The sequence below is a fragment of the Aplysia californica genome, unplaced genomic scaffold (genome assembly GCF_000002075.1).
Source record: "Aplysia californica isolate F4 #8 unplaced genomic scaffold, AplCal3.0 scaffold00628, whole genome shotgun sequence".
NCBI classification, from domain to species: Eukaryota; Metazoa; Mollusca; class Gastropoda; order Aplysiida; family Aplysiidae; genus Aplysia; species Aplysia californica.
In genome coordinates this window covers 309,241-330,403 of record NW_004797898.1, presented here as the reverse complement: position 1 = coordinate 330,403, position 21,163 = coordinate 309,241, and the positions used below count along the sequence as shown (strand labels likewise).

The following is a 21,163-nucleotide window of genomic DNA, read 5'->3' as shown; positions in this document are numbered from 1 at the left end:
GAGGAACTCGGTCAGAGATGGAAAGCTAAATTTTGGACAGGTGAAGTGAAGGGTAGGAACAATTGGATAAGCGTAGATCTTGAGGCTCACAATAGGAAAATATGTGAAAATGGCATGCCTCGTGCCACAGATTCATCATCAAGGTTGACCACTCTTTGCTAGCCAAATGTCATAAACCCACCTAGGAGTAGGAGTCACGTCAGTTCATTAAAGTGAAGAGAGACCATTTCCACTGGTTGTGGGCTTGAACATTACATGAGTCACCGTAGATTGTTCCCTTGGTGCCTTGGCAAAGATCCTGTTCCCCTAAGATCCCTCGTCCCCACTCCTGAACACAGAAATCTTAAGCGGAGACTACAGTTTGTGCCATTACACTACACTACACCGAGCGGTTAGAGCGCTCGTCTCCGAAGCGGAAAGTCCGGGTTCGCGCCTCGGTTCCGACAGATTTTTTTTTCGCACCCCCCCCCCCTCAGCAGTAATGGTTACCCGACTTCGAGTTGGGGAAGGAAAGGTGGCGCGGAAAGGAACTGGCCACCCTACCACAATATGCCGGAGGCCCGGGAAGTCGTCTCACTAACAAGGTAATTCCCAATGTCCGGATCGGATGCGGGAACAACTTTTTACACGACACCAACAGAGTTGTACAGTCCTTAATAAAATGTGAATTTGCCCGCTGTGCAGCCAGAGGTACATATCACACACAGTGCACTGTGACAAGGCTTTTAAAGCTTGTCAATTTGCTCCCTCCTCACCCATTCCACCAGCCCCCAGATTTCAAATAGCTTCCGTTTGACATGTCATGTAGCCTCTGATCCTGCACTCCATTGCCAAAAACTAGTTGCAGTTTCACTTTGATTTTTTCACACAAACAGTAGTAAGATAACTGATCAAGCTTTCGATTTAGCAAGTTAAAAAAATTTGGTGCCAGAAATGAAAAAAGGCATTTTGTCAACTTATGGCAGTGCAATCCATTTAATTTTCAATTTGATTATACACACACAGAGACATAAAAATGTTCAGCTCTAAATTCACAAACACAAGACACTTTTCAAATAGATTGCACAGTAAAATCATTTCTCTTGACGTTGGACAGTCTGGGCTATTTAAATTTAAGAGGGGACAACATTGGAACCCCGTTACATACCACCAGCCCTACTATACTGCCAACTTTATGCTTCTCCCAAGGGTGGCAATAATAATATAATGAAGCTCAAGTGTATTTGTACAGTCTATAGCATGCCCATTGCGAAACAAGCACATAGAACAAATTTTGAAGTAAAAAATGTTTTCTTTTAGTTTTACACATGTATTTACAATATGTAGACCTATACCAGGGACAGATTTTCACATCCTGCCGATTTTGCTATGTGCATGCAAGACTATAGCACTGACACTTTAGATCAACTTTTTATAAAGACAAGCATTAGTAGAAAATCAAAACTGAAAACGTGGGTTTCAATTTTTTTTCTTTTTATTCTTCTCAGTCCAGTAATGCATATAATATATATATTAATGCATAATTCCTCCTTCCAGTAGACATAACAAATTTCTCCCACCCATCTGTCTGTCTCTCCTCCTCTCCACTCTTGTCTTTTCTTCTCATCCAATCTGTCCACCTGACTATCCTCCTCATCTTCTGTCTGTCTTTCCAGCTCCTCGCTTGCCAGAGAAAAGATGTTTGGGTTTCATGTTGAGGATGACCCTGTCGCCCTCGCCCTTCTTGGCCTGGTGGTTGCGTGGTTTCTGAGCCTTCTTCGCAATCTTCTTCACCTTGCTCACCATCTGTAGGGAAGGATAAACAAAGCAAAATGTGTCAAGTGTATACAGGGTAGGGTAGAGAACACTGAAAATGCTTTATGCTACGAAAAGTTTGTCCGAGCTACCAAGTGTAGTAGTAGTAGTAGAAGTAATATTCTTCTTGTCTTGTTGATGGGCATAGAGAATACAGTTGAACTCGTTTTCAACAAAAACTCAGATTCAACGAAAGGAGTTGGATTCCTCGTTTTTTTTAAATTAATAAAAATAACCTGAACTTAACGAACACATAAATGAGCAAATTCGGATTCAGCGAAGTCGCTTGCAGGGTGAACTGCTTTATGCAACAATCAGCGGCCTCTTTTCATACCAACACACGCATTGTTATCACGCACCCATGTCTTACTCTTAGCGTGTGTCGAAGTCGGACGGGCTGACAGCACATGTGTGACATGTGACTGTGTGTACGTGTATCGGGGGGATGCGGTACAAGCAGTGCGGGCGTGAAACGTCAGTAGAGATACATACGAGACATAGTGATTTTCCCCCGGCTGCAGATCAATATTACAATGAAAAGCTTATCGACATAGATCTACGTAATGAATTGCGCGCTGGACTGTGGAATCAAACGTTGCCGTATGCTACATTATACACAGCAACATATCTTGTTTGGCAGACAATACGTTATAGATGATAGATGACACAGGCGTGCATTTGAAGGAACCGAACCTTTTTCACAGCATGTGCTTGGTAGAGTTCAATGTACTTTTGCAGTATTTCTTCGGTATCGATGAAACGAAAATGTCTCTCATTTGAAACCAAACTACTTTTAATTGAGACAATATGTTATACATTACTTGCGCCGAGCCTGTAATTATCTACACAAAAACTACATGTTTGCTAATGAACACTCAGATTCAACTAAATTTAAAGGCCAGGCCCGACGACTTCGTTGAATCCGAGTTCCACTGTAAAAGACACTGGGGAATAATACTAGCACCTGCTTGCATCAGCTAGCTTTTCATTTTGTTTTATGAAGACTTTTACAGCACTTACAACACAATAAGGTTTAAGTGCCAAAGATAGAGGTGTTATAAGAGTGTAATGAACACAAAAAAGGAGAGACAAGGACAATCGATGTTTGATAGGAAAGGAGTAACACAGCTAGCTTTAATTGATCTCTATGTTTGTATCGGTCGGTGGTTGACATCAATGATGGCATTAGAGGCAGCAAGTTCATCATTTTTTTTAGTCATCACTGCTGCTTCCACAAAAAGTCGCATCCCAATTTCTACAGAATATTACTTATCGGAAATGCAATCTTCCTGTATTTTACTCCTAAAACACTTGTAGGAAACTATAGTCAAAAGCAGAAGCATGCCTACAACCTTGCCCAGGTGCCTGTTATGTCACATGTTGGCCAGCGCACTTTGCATGCGGGTGGTTCGAGGGCACTACTGGTGGTTCCTACTTTTTTAGATTCTCTGTTGTTTCTGTCTTACTTTTCCACAGCACCTAATGACCATTGTGTCAATGTACTTCTCTTAACTCAAACAAACAAGCACTTTGCATAGGCCTATCTGTAGGCCTGGCCTATTCACTCATAGTAGATGTGCTCAATACTTTTTATGTAAGTTAAACAACAGCCATGGGTAGAGGCTGGTCCTGACATAGTTTTTACTAGTCCCATCTTTTTCAATACCAATTAAGTTTTTAAAAAAATCAAACTGAAAAGCATGGCAACAGAGGAGTCTACTAAAAGTAAAACCCTGGCACAAGTCATTATGCCACTTGGCACCATTCATTAGCTCTGTGGTTACATGTGTATGTCTCAGCACAATGCGAAGGAGAACAATATTCATTTTACTCCTATACATGTGTCTAAAATATAAAAAGAAAAGATTTTGTACATATAGACTGGTGTGCCAATTTATAAAATTCTCAAATTAGCCACAATTGTCAGTATAAATATCTCCACTCTCGTGCTCAAGCTAATATCTTTTTATTCTTTTAACCCCCCCCCCCCCAAAGATCAGTTTAAAGCGGTTTAATTCAAACCCATAATCTACCAGCAAGCCTGTGTCACTGTATTTTGACCCTATTGAGGAGGCGCGGGCGGGCGGCGCGAACCAACAGGACTCCATGCTGAGTTGACCCATGACCCCTGCCGTGTACTCACCGTGGAGTCTCTGAGACCGGACTTGTCGCGCGGGGTTCGTGACTTGCTTCTGGACGTTCCACCCACAGACTCGTCGCGGGCCCGCTTGATGGGTGGCCGGCTGGAGGAGCGACTCTTGGCACGAGTGTAGTGGCTCTGTGGACACACAACACACATGTGTAATATACAGTAAACACATGTCACATACAAAATTTTTTAGATTCATACACACAGCACACATAAGTCTAACCCAAGACACATGATTCACATGTGACAAGGAAACCTTTTTGAGTCAACAGGATACTAAAACCACAAACAACTGACATAAGTCTGGAAATTGGCAACACATACTGACCACAAATAAACATAAAAGTTTATGCATGAACTGAAACAGCAATATTTCTCAAATTTTGAAAATAGTTTTTTTCTTTTTTTTTCTCGAAACTAAAAAAATATTTTAAATCTGTTATAATTCCATTTTGACAAAATAAATGCTTCAGCAATGTTTCACTGACACATTATCATCTTTCAAAGGGTGTTTTAAAAATCTTAAAAAACTAATTGCTTTTGGTAAAAAAAAGTCCAGAAAAGATCGAGTAAAACAGGGTCGCGTTCAACAATGCCAAGGTCCACCTACGTGTTCGTCATTCGGCACGTCCACTCCCATCTCCATCATATCTCCCTCCAGCTGTGCCTGCGACCGCGATCGTTTGGTCGGCCGAGGCATGCGTGGCTTCTCCACACGTCGCTTCTCGCCAGACTCCTTGGTCAGTATCAGACGCTTCTCTCGGATCCTGGAATAGGTAGAGGCCATGTAGGGTTTGAGTAAAGAAAAGCATATTGACCTTACAACAGGTTCAGTCATTTTTAATGTGAAGATTTTGAAGGTGGAGTAACGAGAAGTAAAACATCACACTAGGTACCGGTTTGCCTATTTAGATCATTTACGAAGAGGGCTGCTTTGACTCTACCTGTCAAGGCCAGCCCATAGCCCATGTTGAGTGGAACACAACATCTCAGCAGACAGACAATGATCCTTCACAGTTCTCCCCAAGTTCAAGTCTTCTGAGTGCAACAGCAAAGAACCTATATCATCACTTATACGACTCAATTGTGTTGCAACTACCTTAAAACGTTTACTAAAAAGAGCCTAAAACCTCTCCTCTACAGACGCTGGTTTATTTAACTCTTTAAGCCCTGAGTTTTTTCCACCGTTTCCCGGAGTATTTTTTTTGGTCACCTAAACCTAGTGCACTATGTCTCATTATAACCCCAAAAGCTTGGCCACAATTTCTAAATAGCGGGAGTAAATGCTTAGATATTACTAAAAAATTAGGAAATAATTCCGAAAAACAAGAAAAAACTAGCACTAAATAAAACTAAACAGTTGTCACTAGTACTGGAAGCTGATGGGGAACAGGGTAATTACTGCAGGACGCTACCAGTGTCCGATGGGGTTCGGAGTTAATTTTACTAAAGAGAAGCATGTCAACAGTCATCAAGTTTGGGAAAAGGGGACAAACAGATGGAGGGAGAGTTGGGTATGAGGGATTCGATAGAGAGGTAGAGAGAGAGTCCGGTAAAAAAAAAAATGGGTTAAGAAAAAGAAGAAAGAAGTTGTGAGAGAGGTGAAAGTGTGAGTTCAGGAAATGAGAATACAGAAGGAGGGCGAGAGTTGGGTGTAAGATTTAGGGACTGAAGATAGACGTAAAAAAAGACAGGAACAGGGGTTGACAAAGAGAAGAAAGAAAGATTGTGAAATAGGTGAGAGTGCCTGTACAGAAGGATATGGGTGTAAGGGTTTACAAGATGAAGAAAGAGAGATAGATAAAGAGAGCTGAGTGAGGATATGATCAACACATGGTGAAAGAGTGGAGATTGTTGGTTTATGAAGTATGGATAGAGACAAAAAGAAAGGCTTACTTCCTCGCGGTCTTCCTCATCTCTCTGGTCTCCTCATCATCCTCACTCTCACTCTCGCTGTAGTAATGGGCATTCTCCCTCGCTTCTTCCTCCTTCTCCAGCTCCTCCAGTTTCTAACATTATACAAAGAGAAAAAGTTTTGTTTCAGTTTAGTTTAAGTAAGAGTTTTACGGCACTTGAAACACAAAAAGGTCATATAGGTGCCGAAGATTAGAGGTGTTACAAGAGAGTAACAAACATAAAATAGAAGGAGGGGAGATAAGACGATAAACGTTTGATAGGAAAGAAGGAGCAAACCACACCAGAGCACCTGCCAACCACCCACTCAGTAAACAAAAGCACATCGAGACATTCAGCCATATTGTGCAAGAAAAAGGCAAGACAAAACAAAGAAAGAAATAATAGAGGGGGGGGGGGGGGGGAGGTGAATCCTACCTGCAACCGCTCACACAGAAGATAGAGGTAAAAAAACAAATAAACCCCCCCCCCCCCCAAAAAAAACAACAAAAAAACCCAGTACAAGTGACAGCAAGACAACACACAAACATGTGACAACTGACATAAATACATGACAGAATCACCACACCTACCACTCTAGGAAATCTTTAAAAAAATCAGGATTTCATATTTATTGTAAGACGACAATCCAAAAATGCACTATAATTCTTATACGAAGCTTTAGTTTAGTGTTTTCCCTCTGAAAATGCAGATTTCTTAAATATATTGACCTAATAAAGGCCCAACATCTTTTCACTTGGCTTATTATTATAAAAAATACTAGATCTGGAGATGTTTGAGAACTTCGCATGTCGGAATCACGCTAAAAAATAAAACACAGATACACCAAGATCTAGTACTCATATTTTTGAGTTACAATAATTTATTTTTGATGTTATGTTTCTGTCATAGAGAGCAGAAATGTATTTGAAATTGAAAATAATGAGGTATTTAAAACATTTGTGGAAGAAAGTTTTATCAAAGTAGACAGCGATCGTCAATTAAAACAGTGTGTGTGTGTGTGTGTGTGTGCGTGCGATTTTAACACATTACTTTTACTGCCAATAGTGTCCCCGTGATCAACCATTTTGTCTCACCTTCAATATGTCTGGGTCAATGAAGTCGGCCACGTTCTTGCCCTGCCAGATCTCCGGCAACACGTCGTACTTCTCCTCCTCATTGGCCAGTAGCCAGGTCTCTGGAGAGAGAGGAAAGGGAGGGTCATAAGTCAAGGGTTTTGTTTGTTTTAGTAGAGGTTTTATGGTGCTCGCAACTGCATAAGGTCATATGAGCGCCAGAAGATTAGAGGTGTTACAAGAGAGTAACAAACATAAAAAAGAAGGAGGGGAGATAAGGACAATAGATGTTTGATAGGAAAGAAGAAGCAAACCACACCAGAGCATCCATCAACCACCCACCAAAGTCAAGGGTAATGGCTCAGTTTCATAAAGAGTTTTATGGCACTTGCAACACAAATTGGTCATGTAGGTGCCAATGATTAGAGGTGTCACAAGAGCGTAATATGCAAAGAAAAGAAAAGATGTTTGATGGGAGAGAAGAAACAAACTACACCAGAGCACCCAAGATTTGTCAGAGAAATGACACAGTCAGCAGTCACAAACCCTGCCCCCCACCACCACCGACCTGTGTAATTGTTAATGGTCTCAAAACACACCTGAACACCTTGTCCTTTGTTGGTTTGCAAAAATACCAATGCACTTTTCCACCGAACACAATCACTTTTTATCACAGCAATTTTCACTTCATCATAAAAATCTACTCTGAACAGAAGAACTCTGGGAGTGTCAAGGAACTTAGAGATCTACCAATATTGCAGACACTACAACTTTTTATCAAGCGAATAAACATTAAATTACGAAGATTGTAGTAAATACATGCGTATAGTAATAAAACACTGAACTTTAAAATGAGCTATAAAAGAAAGATATTTATAAGCAAACGCAAAAAATCAATCTCATGTAAAGAGGAGGAAAAGAAAGGGTGTGGACTATAGACAGAAAAAAAAGTGAGTAAAAGTTGCAGGACTCACTTCGCAGATCCAATATATAGTCATCTCCCATTTCTTGCTCGATGTCTTTCTCCTGGGGAGAAAGTAAAGGACATTTATGTGTAGCCATCATCAAGAAAAAAAGGATAGGTGGGGTGGCGATATGATACAGCACATGCATGCATACAGTATCAATATTCCTTTCTCCCACACGACAGGCTGTAAACATCACAGCATGAGAGAAGTGGAACAGAAGATCTACAACACAGATCTCACAACACGCACACTTAAACCCTGCCTGCGCAACACATTTGGAGGTTTAGTGTGTACTAGTAAGAGTTTAATGGCACCTGCAACACAAATAGATCATATAAATGCCGAAGATTAGAGGTGTTACTTGAGAGAAACTTATTGGGGGGAGAGATAAGGACAACAAACTTTTTATAGGAAAGAAGGAACAGATCACACGAGAGCACTTGCCAACCACTCACAGTTTGAGGTTTGTTTGAGTGAACAGAAGCATATATAGACACAAACAGGGTCACCTAAGAGAAATTTTATCTGATCTTTTCCCATCCCAGCTGACAGAATGACGCAAAGAATCAGAATGTCTTACCAGCCTTCTGGTTGGCTTGTCCACCTCCATAGCATTCTTTCTCTTCAGAATTTTCTCTGGGATGCACGGGGGTCGCTCCTGGGAAAAAGCACACAAGACTTGAACCAAAACCTTAACATTTGAGCATTGATGCGTTTGTACACACTGAACTGAGACCACTAGACATTTCACATCTCCAATACACCATGTATATGTAACACAAGGCAATATTTCTTTTGAGCAAAGATGAGAAACACATTTTGTTATTCAGTGCAGAGAAAAACCAAGACAGAAAAACAACAGAAGGAAAAAAAAGGAAAAGAAGCAGTGGAGCCATCCAACCACCTGAGTGGTGTTATTTGATAAGAACAAAGAAGACAGCCTATCACTTACACACATACATCTGATACACAGTGCTACACACACACACACTTGCTCATCCAATGTCATACATTGCCAGTTCTCACCTTGTTATCTCTCTTCTTGGGCATGGCCACATGCAGTCTGTTAGCCACGGCTGCCACCTTGTTGGTCTTGAACTTTTGCTCCACACGGAAGGCTAGCAGCCGTTCACATGCCTGGTGGAGGGAGCAGGGACAGGAAAAGTTTAACTCATATAAATATATTTCATTTGAGGCTTTTTCAAGTTGAAAGGCTTTTACACATTCCTTTACACAATTCAGAAACTTTGGGACCCTGACTATAGCTGCGAACCTGGCGGATGAGTAGGATACAACATCCCTCCAGACAGACAGAAGACTAATGTTAAAATAGACCACATGAATCTAAAAACCAGCCAACTTAAGCTGGGAGACACTTCACAGAACTAGCAAACTATTCCAGACCTGCCCATCTAAGCCAAGAAGTATTCCTCAACGCCAGGTGAAGTAATCATAAAACCCAGCTGAACTAATCCAGATAGGTCACCAACAACACCTGCAAAATGATAAATCTAAATAAAGTGATTCAAGTAAGTCCAACAGCAATAGCCAGAGAACACTACCAATTTGATTCTTTAGATACAGGCAGGGCTGACCAGATTTTTCTCCTTCATGGAGGGACAAAAGCCACCATTTTGATACAATATGATCAAATTCAACTTTATTTGAATGTGACCTCCAAAATGAAATTTGTGTTTGCCTTTCAAGAGTCAGATCCTTCATATCATGCCAAAATGGTAGCCTTTCCATTAAGCAAGAATCTGACCGGCTGCCTACTGACTCTAATGAGTCAAATTGGCAGTGTGGTCTGGGAATAACCTTCAAAACAAGCCAAAAAATAATCCATAGAAAACGATATCAACAAAAATAAGGAACCTTAAAAGTCGGCACACAGTTTCCAGTACCTCAACTATGAGCTTTGTTTTTGACTCAGTCACCAAACATTTCTTATCTGAACTAGTAGCATGTATTGTTCTCTACCGATATCCACCCCCCCCTCTTCATCTACTCACTTCTGTCTTGACAGCCATAACACCGTCGTCTGTCACAGTGCTCATCTCCAGCACCGGCTCACCTTCTGCACGGAACTCTTCCAGAACTTTCTGCAGAAAAACAAGAAGAAACACCCATCAAATACAACATCACATATTTTTCGGATAGAAAGAACAGAAGGAAAAAAAAAGAAACGTAGGACTTAACCTAACTGGAAGGGAAGACTGATGAATGCCACTCATGTGGACCTAGGTAAACTGTAATCTTTTTAGCACGTACGAGTTTTACAGCACTTGCAAAACAATAAGGTCATATAAATGCCGAAGACTAGAGGTGTTACAAGGGAGTAACAAACACACAAAAAAAAGGAGGGGAGATAAAACAATAGATGTTTGGTAGGAAGAAGGAGCAAACCACACCAGAGCATCCGCCAACCACCCATTAAAACTGTTAAAAGACACCATGTTTCAAGGTATGCATGCATAGCACTATCAAATTGAAGACACACAAGTAACACACCATTGACCTAGATGTGTACACAGCACAATGTATACAGCCTGGACATACGAGTAGAGCACACACATCTTGATGTACACGAAACACACCAAGTACCTATCATGTACATGTATCACACTGCGGACCAAGAAGTAAATGTGAGACCTACCATTTTGTCCTCTGGAAGCTCTTCAGGCTTAATAATGTCAATCTTGTTGATCACAATCAGGATGGGGCGGTTGCTGAAGGAAGGCTTCATGTTTCTGAACAAAGACAGCTGTGGGACGAGAGTAAATACTCATTATATTATATATATATATATATATATATATGTACATAAATACTCATCATATTATATATATATATATATACAGTCAAACCTGGGTAAGACGGCCACCCATTGTCAAGGAGAAAAGTGGCCGTATAAGACAGGTGGCCGTCTTAGGCAGGACTGATCAAGGTGAAGAAAACAAACCATTCCCATCTTAGGTACCAATCAAAAGTGGCCGCATTGTTGTTGTTTTTGTTGTTGTTGGTTTGTATTTTGTTTGTAATTTTTATTTTGTTGCTGATTTTGCGCAAGGGTGATGATAAAATGAAATATATCAGACCATGACGAACGAGTGCCATGTTAAAAACCAACACATGGGTCGTCACAACTCGGAAAACGAGCGACGCTTCTGTCGCAAGTTCATGTTGACGTCCTTTGTTACTTTGTTACAGACTGTGTAAACAGTGACCACTCATCTCACTTAAGATTTGTGTATGAGTTCTGGGCGGGGCTTATGGGTTATGAGGGATCTCACGCTTACCTCACCAGCAGCTGAAAATTGGTAGCTATTGGTCAACAGTGGGAGGGGCCTACGCAACATGATTGGTTGGAGGGACTACGTAACAACAATGACAGGTGATTGAATTATGACGGCTCGCCCACAACGCCAGGGGCCAATGCACAATTTATGACAAAACGTAACGGAGTCACTAAGGTGGCCGTCTAAGACAGGTGTTATTGCTTAGTGTGATAGGGGTTGTGTGTTAAAATATGGTGGCCACGGCTGCGTTGGACAGGTGCCCGTTTTACACAGTTAAATTATATAGAAAAAACGCAAGGGGGGGAATGGAAAGTGGCCATTTGTACAGGTGGCCGTCTTATAGAGGTGGCCGTCAGGGCAGGTTTGACTGTATATACATAAATACTCATCATATATACATATTGATCTAGTTGATATTGTCACCCCCCCCCCCCCAATTGTCGGGGAGAAAAGTAATCGTTTTAGACAGGTTGGTGTCTTGGACAGTGTCGTTATATTTTTTCAAAACACGGGGTGTGTGTGAACACAGGTGATTGTCTTTTATAGGTGGCCGTTAGAGCCTCTTCTATGGTTTATATTTAAAGTGATCAACATATCACTTGTTTGACGCTATTTCAAATAGAATAAAACATCCTTCAGAGTTCAGTAAACAGAAGTACACAACTACAACAAAAGTCATTTATTGCAAGGAAAGGGCAGGACAGACAGACTGGAACACAAAAGGTAAAGGATAGAAGTAGAACCTATCAGTAGCTCACTCTCCAACCAACCACAAAACATCACAACGCTCTTCTAACTCTGTTCTCAAAACAGCAAGACATTTAACGGATCCTGTAGCCTAGTATTTTTATTTCCACCTAAACAACACAAAAGCGTCTTATTTAGCTCTTTACTATGTCATTATTTCACCAACACTCAACTGCTCAGATCCAAGTCACAAAGAGAGGTATGGATCAACTTAACTACATAAACACAGCATGTGTGTTGTGTGGTGGAGTGAATGAAAAGTGTGTGATGTGCACAGTGGTGTGAAGACGGTGATAATCCATCCTATCATTCCGGACGCATCCTTCTACTCTGTGTTTTATGAGGCGTATTGAAAAAGAGGTAAGCGATAGGTTAACTGGTGTGATCACAACGGAATCCATGGACTGTTCAGCTCGTTTCTATCAAGTGTTTTTGTGTTGTGCAGCGTGTTCTATGAGAGCTGTGAGACACCTGGCGGGGAACAAGCACGGTCATATCGCTACCTCAGAATTACAAAGTTGTATCTGCTCAGTACCTTGTTTTGAGAAATTTTACATCAAAGACTTTGAGTATTACATCATGTCAAACTTTTCCGAATGCAATTCTTAGAATATCTTAATAATGACTCCGAATAATCTTACGACTTTGATAGAGCAGATAGAACATTTGGTTTCTGACTTCATGGTCTTAGTAATTCAAGAACAGCCAAAAATGTCAGAAAAACTTTGTATTTCTAAGGTAGTAATATATAGATCTATGCTCTCGGCTAACCTGTTCCTCCAAGGTGTGTCCACACTGCTCTGACAGGTCCAGGATGTAGAGCACCACGGCCCTCAGGTGCACAAGAGCGGCCACTGCCTGCATCTCGATGGAGTTACGCTCCTCCAGGGGGTGGTCCAAGATACCAGGGGTGTCGATCACCTGTGTATTGGGGGGGGGGGGGGGGGAAGAGAGAGAGACAGCGAGGCAGATCAGGGGACATTACTGCTGCCTCTATGCTTAGTTTTCATCTCCTTCAGAGCAGTGAAGTTTTCCCTGAAGATGCTTCTCTTTTTTTTCTAACGACGTCATTCTGCTCTGGTCAGGCTGACTCATGGGATTAAACATTCATGTTTTGGTCTCTGGATACTGTTCGAGAATGCAGCGGATTTTTTTTTTTTTTGGGGGGGGGGGAAGAGAGACACAAAGGGAACCTTTAGTAAGTACCTACATCTTGGCCTTGGCTACTCAAACTTGGTTGCCACAGCTTGTTGATCGGGGTTATTCAAACAAGTTTTAGCCCTCGATTGAAACACACGCACGTACAAAAGAAATTAACTGCAAATTAAGAGGTAACTTATCACCCCACTTATTAAAAAAGGATTAAGCCCGCAGTTCAAACATCAACCCAAGAACAACTCAAGCGAGTTCAACAAAAACAGAGTTGACTGTAGATTGCAATTACAAAAAGTAAAAATTTTCTATCATGATTGTCTTAAAACAACGGTAACGGCCATCAAGACAATTTAGGTTTCATGGGTTGACATTTCACAGCATGTGTCCCCCTATCCTATGCCGTGTGTGTTACCTTATATATCACTGTGTGTGTGTCACCTTATGTCCCAGAGGAGTCACTCTACATGTCACTGTGTGCAATCCTACATGTCCCTACATATTACTGCGTGTGTCACCCTGAATGTCAGCGCATGTCACCCTATATGTCCTTGTGTGTGTCACTCTACATGTCACTGTGTGTGTGTGAGTGCTCACCTGCCAGCGGAGATATTTGTAGTCTGTGTGTCCGACATACAGAGACTTGGTTGTGAATGCGTATGGCTGCACCTCCACATCAGCACGAGATATCTGTAAAAAGACGTACACAAACAAATCTTGACCGATCTTTTCAATGTAAGAACAGAACCTGTTAAGAAACATACAATCTTTTCTATGTAAGAATAGTTTTAATAGTTTAAAAAAATACTTTTGAAAATTAGTCCACCTATTAACAAACGCACAAAAAGACTATAAAACATACATCTTCAACTTTTAGACTGCATATGATTCAAATGAGCTTTTCAGCGTACTGCAACCAAAATATGGGATGAAACTGTGATGGGATCATGGAGAGATACAAAGGAGACCTATGTAACAACACTAGGTGCTATGTGCAACCTCAGAAAGACAGAGATGAAGACAAGGTGACCTACCTAAAAGACAACACTAATAGGTTCGACCATGGTAAAGTCTGCACGTTAAGCTTTCCTCAGCCAAGATTCCAGTACCTATGCAAGCAATGTGTTGGTTTCTTTTTTAATGAATTTGAGGAAAGTCGTCAAAAGTTCCTAAATTTGAAGACAGGTAGTTGGAGAGCACAACTGGTAGGTCCTATTTCTTTCCCCTTTTTTCTCTACCAAATGACCGTTTTGTGTCAATGTGTGCATCTCTTTACTCAAACAAAACGCAGAGGTGTCTAATATCTATGAAAAAAATCTAGACAATTTTTAAAAAAATCTAGATATCTGGATTTATCTAGAAAATTGGCACTTATGAAAACAAAAAAAACAAAATTCAATCTGAACTAAAACAGTGACCAGGAGACCCACCTTGTTGATGAAGGAAGACTTTCCCACATTGGGGAAGCCTGTGATGAGCAGTGTGCGCGTGTTGGGGTCAATGGTGGGCAGACGATTGATGTGTTGCCGGATCTCTTCCAGGTACAACAGGTTCTTGGACTGGCCCTTCATGATGGTCACCATCCTGACAAAATATTGACAGTGACAAGTATAGTGAGGGAAATAGTTACCCCAGCCACCGACATAATAAATAACTCTGTTCTGGTAGCTACTTAACACATGTATCTGTATCATCAGTCAGATAAGAGACACAGTGACATCAGCAAGTGAAGTAACATTAATAAGAGACATATACCCCCCCCCCCCTCCCATGCGATCAGAGTCCACCAACAACAAGCCAGAAGCAGGGTAACTCACCGTCCCAGGGCAGCTCTCTTCAGGCACTTGCAGCGGTAAAGTGAGTCCCCATACTTGAGCAGCTTCACGTAGTCCTTGGCACAGCTGAGGAGACACAGCACACACTTGGGCTTACTCAAGGCACAAATCATACATTTGGGCTTATTGGATTCACACACCAGACACACGCTGCACACTTAGAAAGACTGCAGTGATTGTACACACAACATTCTTGAGTTAACAAAAGGCATACACACAGACATTACACATGCACACACTCCAAACATTTGAGCTTACCAAAGAAACCCATACGCACACACAAAGCTTGCACATATGGGATTTAGGAAGGCACACCTCAAACACACTTAGAAGAAGTATGCACACGTATACACACCACAAATATGATACACACATTCTCAACACCCGACACACTTGGGCTTACAGAGGCAAACGCACAAAATCACATCATACACATGTGGTCTCACTAAAGGCACACAAATGTCACACACACAGACCTGCCACTCTTTGAAATCTAAAAATCAGGATCTCAGGGGGAACAAAATCGGTATCAATGTGGACCCCCCCAATAAGTCTCGAAAGACGCTTCAACCAGTGAGCATGAACTTAAGTCGACCCCGTCGACAGACGATCCCGACATACGCGGAAGTCACGTGATGTGAACATGCGATTGAAAGTTTTACTGACGTGTCTTGATGACAGGCCCGACTAACCAGAATTTGGAAAAAGCCTGTTTCGAAAGTAAAAGCAGAACTATGAATAGTATTGATTATTTGTATATCGCTATTGAAACAGTGATCAAGCCATCATCGGAGAATTCTCACGGTGTCCAGCAATATTTTCTGAAAAAATTTACTACCTGGAAATTTTTTTACCAAATCAAGCCCCATGCCAGCTCGAAAAAGGGAGTTAATTTGTCCCATCAATAACATATTTTATTATTACATAACATATGGAACGAAAAGAACACACAACAAAGTCCAGTCGACAAAATGGAGGATAGACAGATGATCGCAAGCTTGTTCGCAGCTAGATTTAGTTTTAGTAAGGTTTTTACGGTGCTCGCAACTGCATAGGTGATATGAGCGACAAGGGGTGGATGTCAACAGAGAAGTCAAAACGGGGAATCAAGCTTCGACTATCAAGGGATCCCGGAAATAGTAGTTCACAAGCGTGACAAACATTCAGAAGAAGTAGAGGAAATGACGATAGCAAAGAAGAGGACAGAAAAGGCAGCAGTTCCCCCTATGCTGATCCAGCACAGTATGAGCATGACATTGATAAATCAGCCCATATTTACAATTCTACTGTGCAAAAGAACATGTTAATATCCTCCCTTTGGGAATGGCCTAAAGACGTTTCAGTCAGTAGCACTGCCCTGGTGGTGGTGGAAGGGGGAGATTTATACCTAATTTAATGTGTACACAAAGGATGACTGCTAAACCGGCAGACCGCTTACCAAATTTTTACTACCTTCAAAGCAAATTTACTACGTCGACTTTACGACTTTGCTGGACACCTCGGATTCTGAGCGGACACAAACGTGAAAGAAGATCATGAGAACGTCCCAGGTCGGAATGCCATCGATACTACTTCAAATATGGTTGAAATAACATGAGGGAGCAAAGATCTAACACAACTTGGGGCGAGTCAACTTCTACATCACGCATCCATATTTCGGAAAATAGTGCTCCGAGTTCCTGCTGACAAAAAGTTTAACAGGTGCTTCTCGCGACAGAGAAGAAGGCAGAGTAAGTTTTTAGAAAAATCCAGCGCAATAGACGGCAGAAAAAAATCGGGATACACCCGATCGAAATTGGGAATATCAGGATGCTTGAGATTTGAAGCAAAATTTTTTTTTTTAAATCGGGATATCCCAATTATATCGGGATGAGTGGCAGGTCTGCACATATTAACTACTCAACACACTTGGTTTAAATTATTGGAGGTTAACATACAACTCATCCACACTGAATCCCGACCATCTCCCAAGAGTACTCACTCATCAATGAGTTGTCTGGCCTTGTTGATCCCACCCAACGCCAGCTTGTAGTGGTCTGTGTTGTACAGAACATTCATGAGCGTGCCATAGAACGGGTGCAGGTTCTGGGGGCAAACAGAAGAGACAGTATGTAAGGACAACATGCAGTGACAGAGAGCGGGGGGGAGAAGAGAAAGTAGAACGGGTGTATGTTTAACAGAGAAAAAAAAAAGAGTGAGAGAGAGAGAGAGAGAGAGAGAGAGAGAGAGAGAGAGAGATAACCACACAAACAGTCAGTTATTACATCAATAAATAACCAGACAGTCACTTCATGTCAGCATGTTTCAATTATTTGGTCATGGACAGCCAGCACTGATGCCATGAGACAGATACAACAGAGATAAGCAAATGGCAAGACAAGACGTACCACTGGAACACTTCCATACAATAATAATACCTATCACAAATACTGTACATATTCAAGACCTATCACAGAAATACAGAATGCAATAACACAACAGCACATTTTTTATTTCAAACAATTTGGCTTAGTTAAAGAATTCCAGACAAAATACCCAGAACGAACAAAAGGTGACGACGTACTCTTTATCATCCTCTCACTACACTTTTCTTTCTGCCAACGTGTGTCTCCCTCAACCCCCCCCCACACTGTGACATCTTCCCACCCCTATTCCCAATAACTAAGCACCAAACAAAAACACAAAAAAACTCAGAAAAAGGATGTCCAAATACTCACAGCTACAATGGGGAACTCTGTAATGATGAGCGACAGTTTGTCATGAAACGACTGCTGTGCAAACTTGACCTTGCGCATGTAAAAGTCTCTGATCCGCGAGATCTTGTAGTGCTTGTGGATAATGGTGGGTGTCTTGCGCTGTGTCTTGGACAGCACAATGTCCACAAAGTCCTGGACCACAGGAGAGAAGCAAAAACATTGAAAAATGAGCATCTGTCACAATGCTTAACAGCTTCTGAAATCGAACTAAGTCTAATCTAGTGAACAGTACAGCTTAAATTTCACAATTTATGCTAAGCATGAAATTCTGAAAACTGAAAATGGCCAGTGATTTAGGCTAAAATGACTTTTGGGCATGACATAATAATACAGTGTATACTTGCAAGAAATTTTAGGCAAATTGGAAATAAAGCGATCCTCTCCCACATGTGTGTGTGTAGTAGAGTTGGGGCCAGCGGACGGACGGGTTCATTACTCGTGGAATCAGAGCGAGCGGGTAACGGATGGCCGTGCGAGCGGACTGCGAACCTCAAGACAGTTTGTTTCTTGGGTCCGTTCCATAATTTTATTTACTGAGCGGCGGGCGAACTCTAGCAGACAGCATACGGCCAACTCGATGCGAGGTTAGGCCCATCGTCTATTGTTTGTTAATTAGGCCTAATGTTTCAAACCACTAGCAGTGCCACCGGGAGTGAGAGAGGCAGGTGACGTAGTACCAGAGGCTAGGTGCCCGGTTACCGAACTTACTGTGTACGTAGACACGACTCTGTTGTCTAAATCTAGCCGTCATGTAAGTACGGCTAGCCCAGGCATCTAGCCGTCATTGAGTAGGCCTACTGCAAGTCTAGCCATAATTAAGTACAGCAAGCCTCTTCCTTATTTTTAGTGATAGGCCTAGAATCTAGATCTAGTCTAGACCTAGTGATCTAGATCTAGATCTAAGTCTAAGTAGACTAAGTCTCTAATTAGGTAACGGAATTCGAACCTGTGTAAGATGGAATCGCAAGGGAGCCTGAAATAATTCCGTCTCAGACAGGGGAATTGAGGGGGAGATGGGGGGGTGTCAAAGGCCCAGACGGTGGGATCAAGGATCGCTTGTCCGATCAGCAAGCAGCACAGTGGTCAAAACTTCACACCTCTCAAGGGCGATTGTCAAGATTTCCGCGTTTAATTCCGATGTGCGCTTTTCAAAGGGCCACCTCTATTCTCACCCGGAGTGAGAATAGTGCAGGCGAGTCTTGTGGCTATTCTCACCCGGTGCGCGTTCACCAAATTTTGGTTCACCCTAAACCACAGAATTCTACACTGTGATAACAGAAAAATTGTAGAATTCTGTGCCGTGAACAAACGTTCCATTACAACTGTAGCCTACTAAAAGCGTACAATTTTGTCTGTGGGCAGTGGAGAGAGAGAGAGAGAAAGAGAGAGAGGAGTAGCGCGAGAATTTCCAGGGAAAACAAAATGGCGACCCGCGTAGTTCGGCTCGATTCGAAAAGTTAAATAGCCGTAGCATCTTTGTAGACAACCATATTAATTTACTTTTGTGTTTTAACATCATTTTAAAACTTTGTTTTGGTCAATTTGATCGTCCACACCGATGGACAGTATTCAGAAAGAGACAGAGAGAGAGAGAAGAGGGGAGGAGTTGATCTTGCAAGAACTTCCGGGCGGGTGAGAATAGCCACTTTCTTTCAAAGCCTAAGGTATGTTTCGCTTTGACTTTGGTGCATTTGGAGTTATGGTTAGGGTTAGGAGGGTCAGCAGGGTTAGGGTTAGGGTCAGGGTTAGGGTTGAAGAGTTAGGGTCAGGGTTAGGGTTAGGGACCAAAGCGAAACATAACTTAGGCTTTGAAAAGCGCACATCGGAATTAAACGCGGAAATCTTGACAATCGCCCCTCTCAAAGTCAAGTGCTATCCTGTCAGATTTTTCTTTCCGTTTCCGCGTTGGACAGGTCTCCGTTTTATACAGGTAATTAAAGAGGAATAGATCTATATCAAGGGGGGCGCCAGGATATTCCGGTAAGACAAGTTTCCGTTTTATACAGGTTTCCGTTAAGGCAGGTTCGACTGCAGATTACAGATCTAGATTTTAGATTAGATTCTAGGCTATCATTCTCAGTACACAACATGTCATGAACAGCTGCGGTAGACATACCTTGTAAGAGGGCACAACGGTGATGTGCTTCACAATGTGCGCCATATTGATAAGACAATTGATCTGCAACTATATATTATAGTTCCGTTCGTTCAAATTCACGCTTCTCTTCTTCAAACTATGTCTCGCCTTCCTTTTTCACATGCCATGCCACAACATCGTTGGTGATGTCGCCATCAAAAGGGGTAAAAGGGAGGAAACCAGGCTAGATTTACAGAAGTGCTCTTCTTCGACTTCCGCACGTGGTGAAACCGGAAATACCGCAATTCTGGGGCTGTTGCACAGAATTCTACACTGTAGAATTCTGTGGGCTGTTGTAAACAAGTTTAATTACTGTCCAAACGAAATGGGTACAACCGCTTTACAGCACGGCAGCACGAAATGTTCGAAAGCCAAGTTGTGAGATTATACTAATAATATAATAATAATAATATATAACATTTATATAGCGCATTTCCTAAAAAGTAGCTCAATCCGCTTTACATTGGAATACCCATTTTTCAAAAACCTTTCTTTCTACTTCTTACTTCCTTTCTTCTCATGCAATATACATTAATGCCAAGGAGTTTAGAACTACTTTTAATCTCCTTCATTAATGCACACACACACACACACACACACACACACACACACACACACACACACACACAGAGAGAGACTATTTTCATCCAGACATAGGAACAGAACAACTATAATGAAAGATACCGTTAAAAGTTTATGAAGGATAGGCCTGTAGGAACAGAAAATGTTTAAGATGTCTTTTGAAGCTATCAAGTGTTTTTATTTGTCTTAGTTTCATGGGTGATCTGTTCCACATAAATGGACCAAGATATGAGAAAGATCTCTCTCCATATGATTTATATGATTTTACAGGTGTCACAAGTAGGGTGTTATCGTTTGATGATCTTAGGTTTCTCTCTGGTTTATATATACTGATAAGTTCTTGTAGATAAAAAGGAGCAGTTTTATTTACACATTTTTAACACATAACGCAGATTTTAAATATTATTCTTTCTTTTATAGGAAGCCAATGCAGTTCTTTTGATAATGGAGTGACATGGTCTCGTTTTTTAGATCTTGTTATCAGTCTAGCGGCATTGTTTTGAATTACTTGTAAACCATTCAAATATTTGTTGTTCAGACCTGCTAGGAGTGAGTTACAAAATAGTCTAATCTAGATAGGATAAGAGATGTTACCATGTGTACATGTAATTAAATACTAAATGTGTACTTGTAATTAAATACTAAGCAGTCTCGCCAGAAAAAAAAATAGATCTCGATCTAGATCTAGTTCGAGGAGTTTGGTCTAGTTGTACTTTTCCACCGTCTTTGTGCTGGTCATGCTGGAGGGGATGAGGGAGAGAGAGAGAGAGAGAGA

General features: G+C 41.5%; 1 protein-coding gene across 1 annotated transcript; it reads right to left on the bottom strand.

The window, feature by feature from the left end:
* Positions 1 to 954: 954 nt before the first annotated feature.
* LOC101856128 (nucleolar GTP-binding protein 1) lies at positions 955 to 20,030 on the bottom strand. The gene is made up of 17 exons (XM_005107759.3): positions 19,786 to 20,030; positions 17,631 to 17,801; positions 16,895 to 16,998; positions 14,896 to 14,979; positions 14,509 to 14,662; positions 13,676 to 13,768; positions 12,698 to 12,847; positions 10,537 to 10,644; positions 9,893 to 9,982; positions 8,907 to 9,017; positions 8,461 to 8,538; positions 7,887 to 7,938; positions 6,934 to 7,034; positions 5,840 to 5,952; positions 4,554 to 4,710; positions 3,938 to 4,072; positions 955 to 1,785 (listed from the first exon to the last, which is right to left on the bottom strand). Exons 1-17 carry the CDS (start codon positions 19,828 to 19,830, stop codon positions 1,633 to 1,635), a joined length of 1,899 nt encoding a protein of 632 aa, XP_005107816.1. The 5' UTR covers positions 19,831 to 20,030; the 3' UTR covers positions 955 to 1,632.
* Positions 20,031 to 21,163: the final 1,133 nt, after the last annotated feature.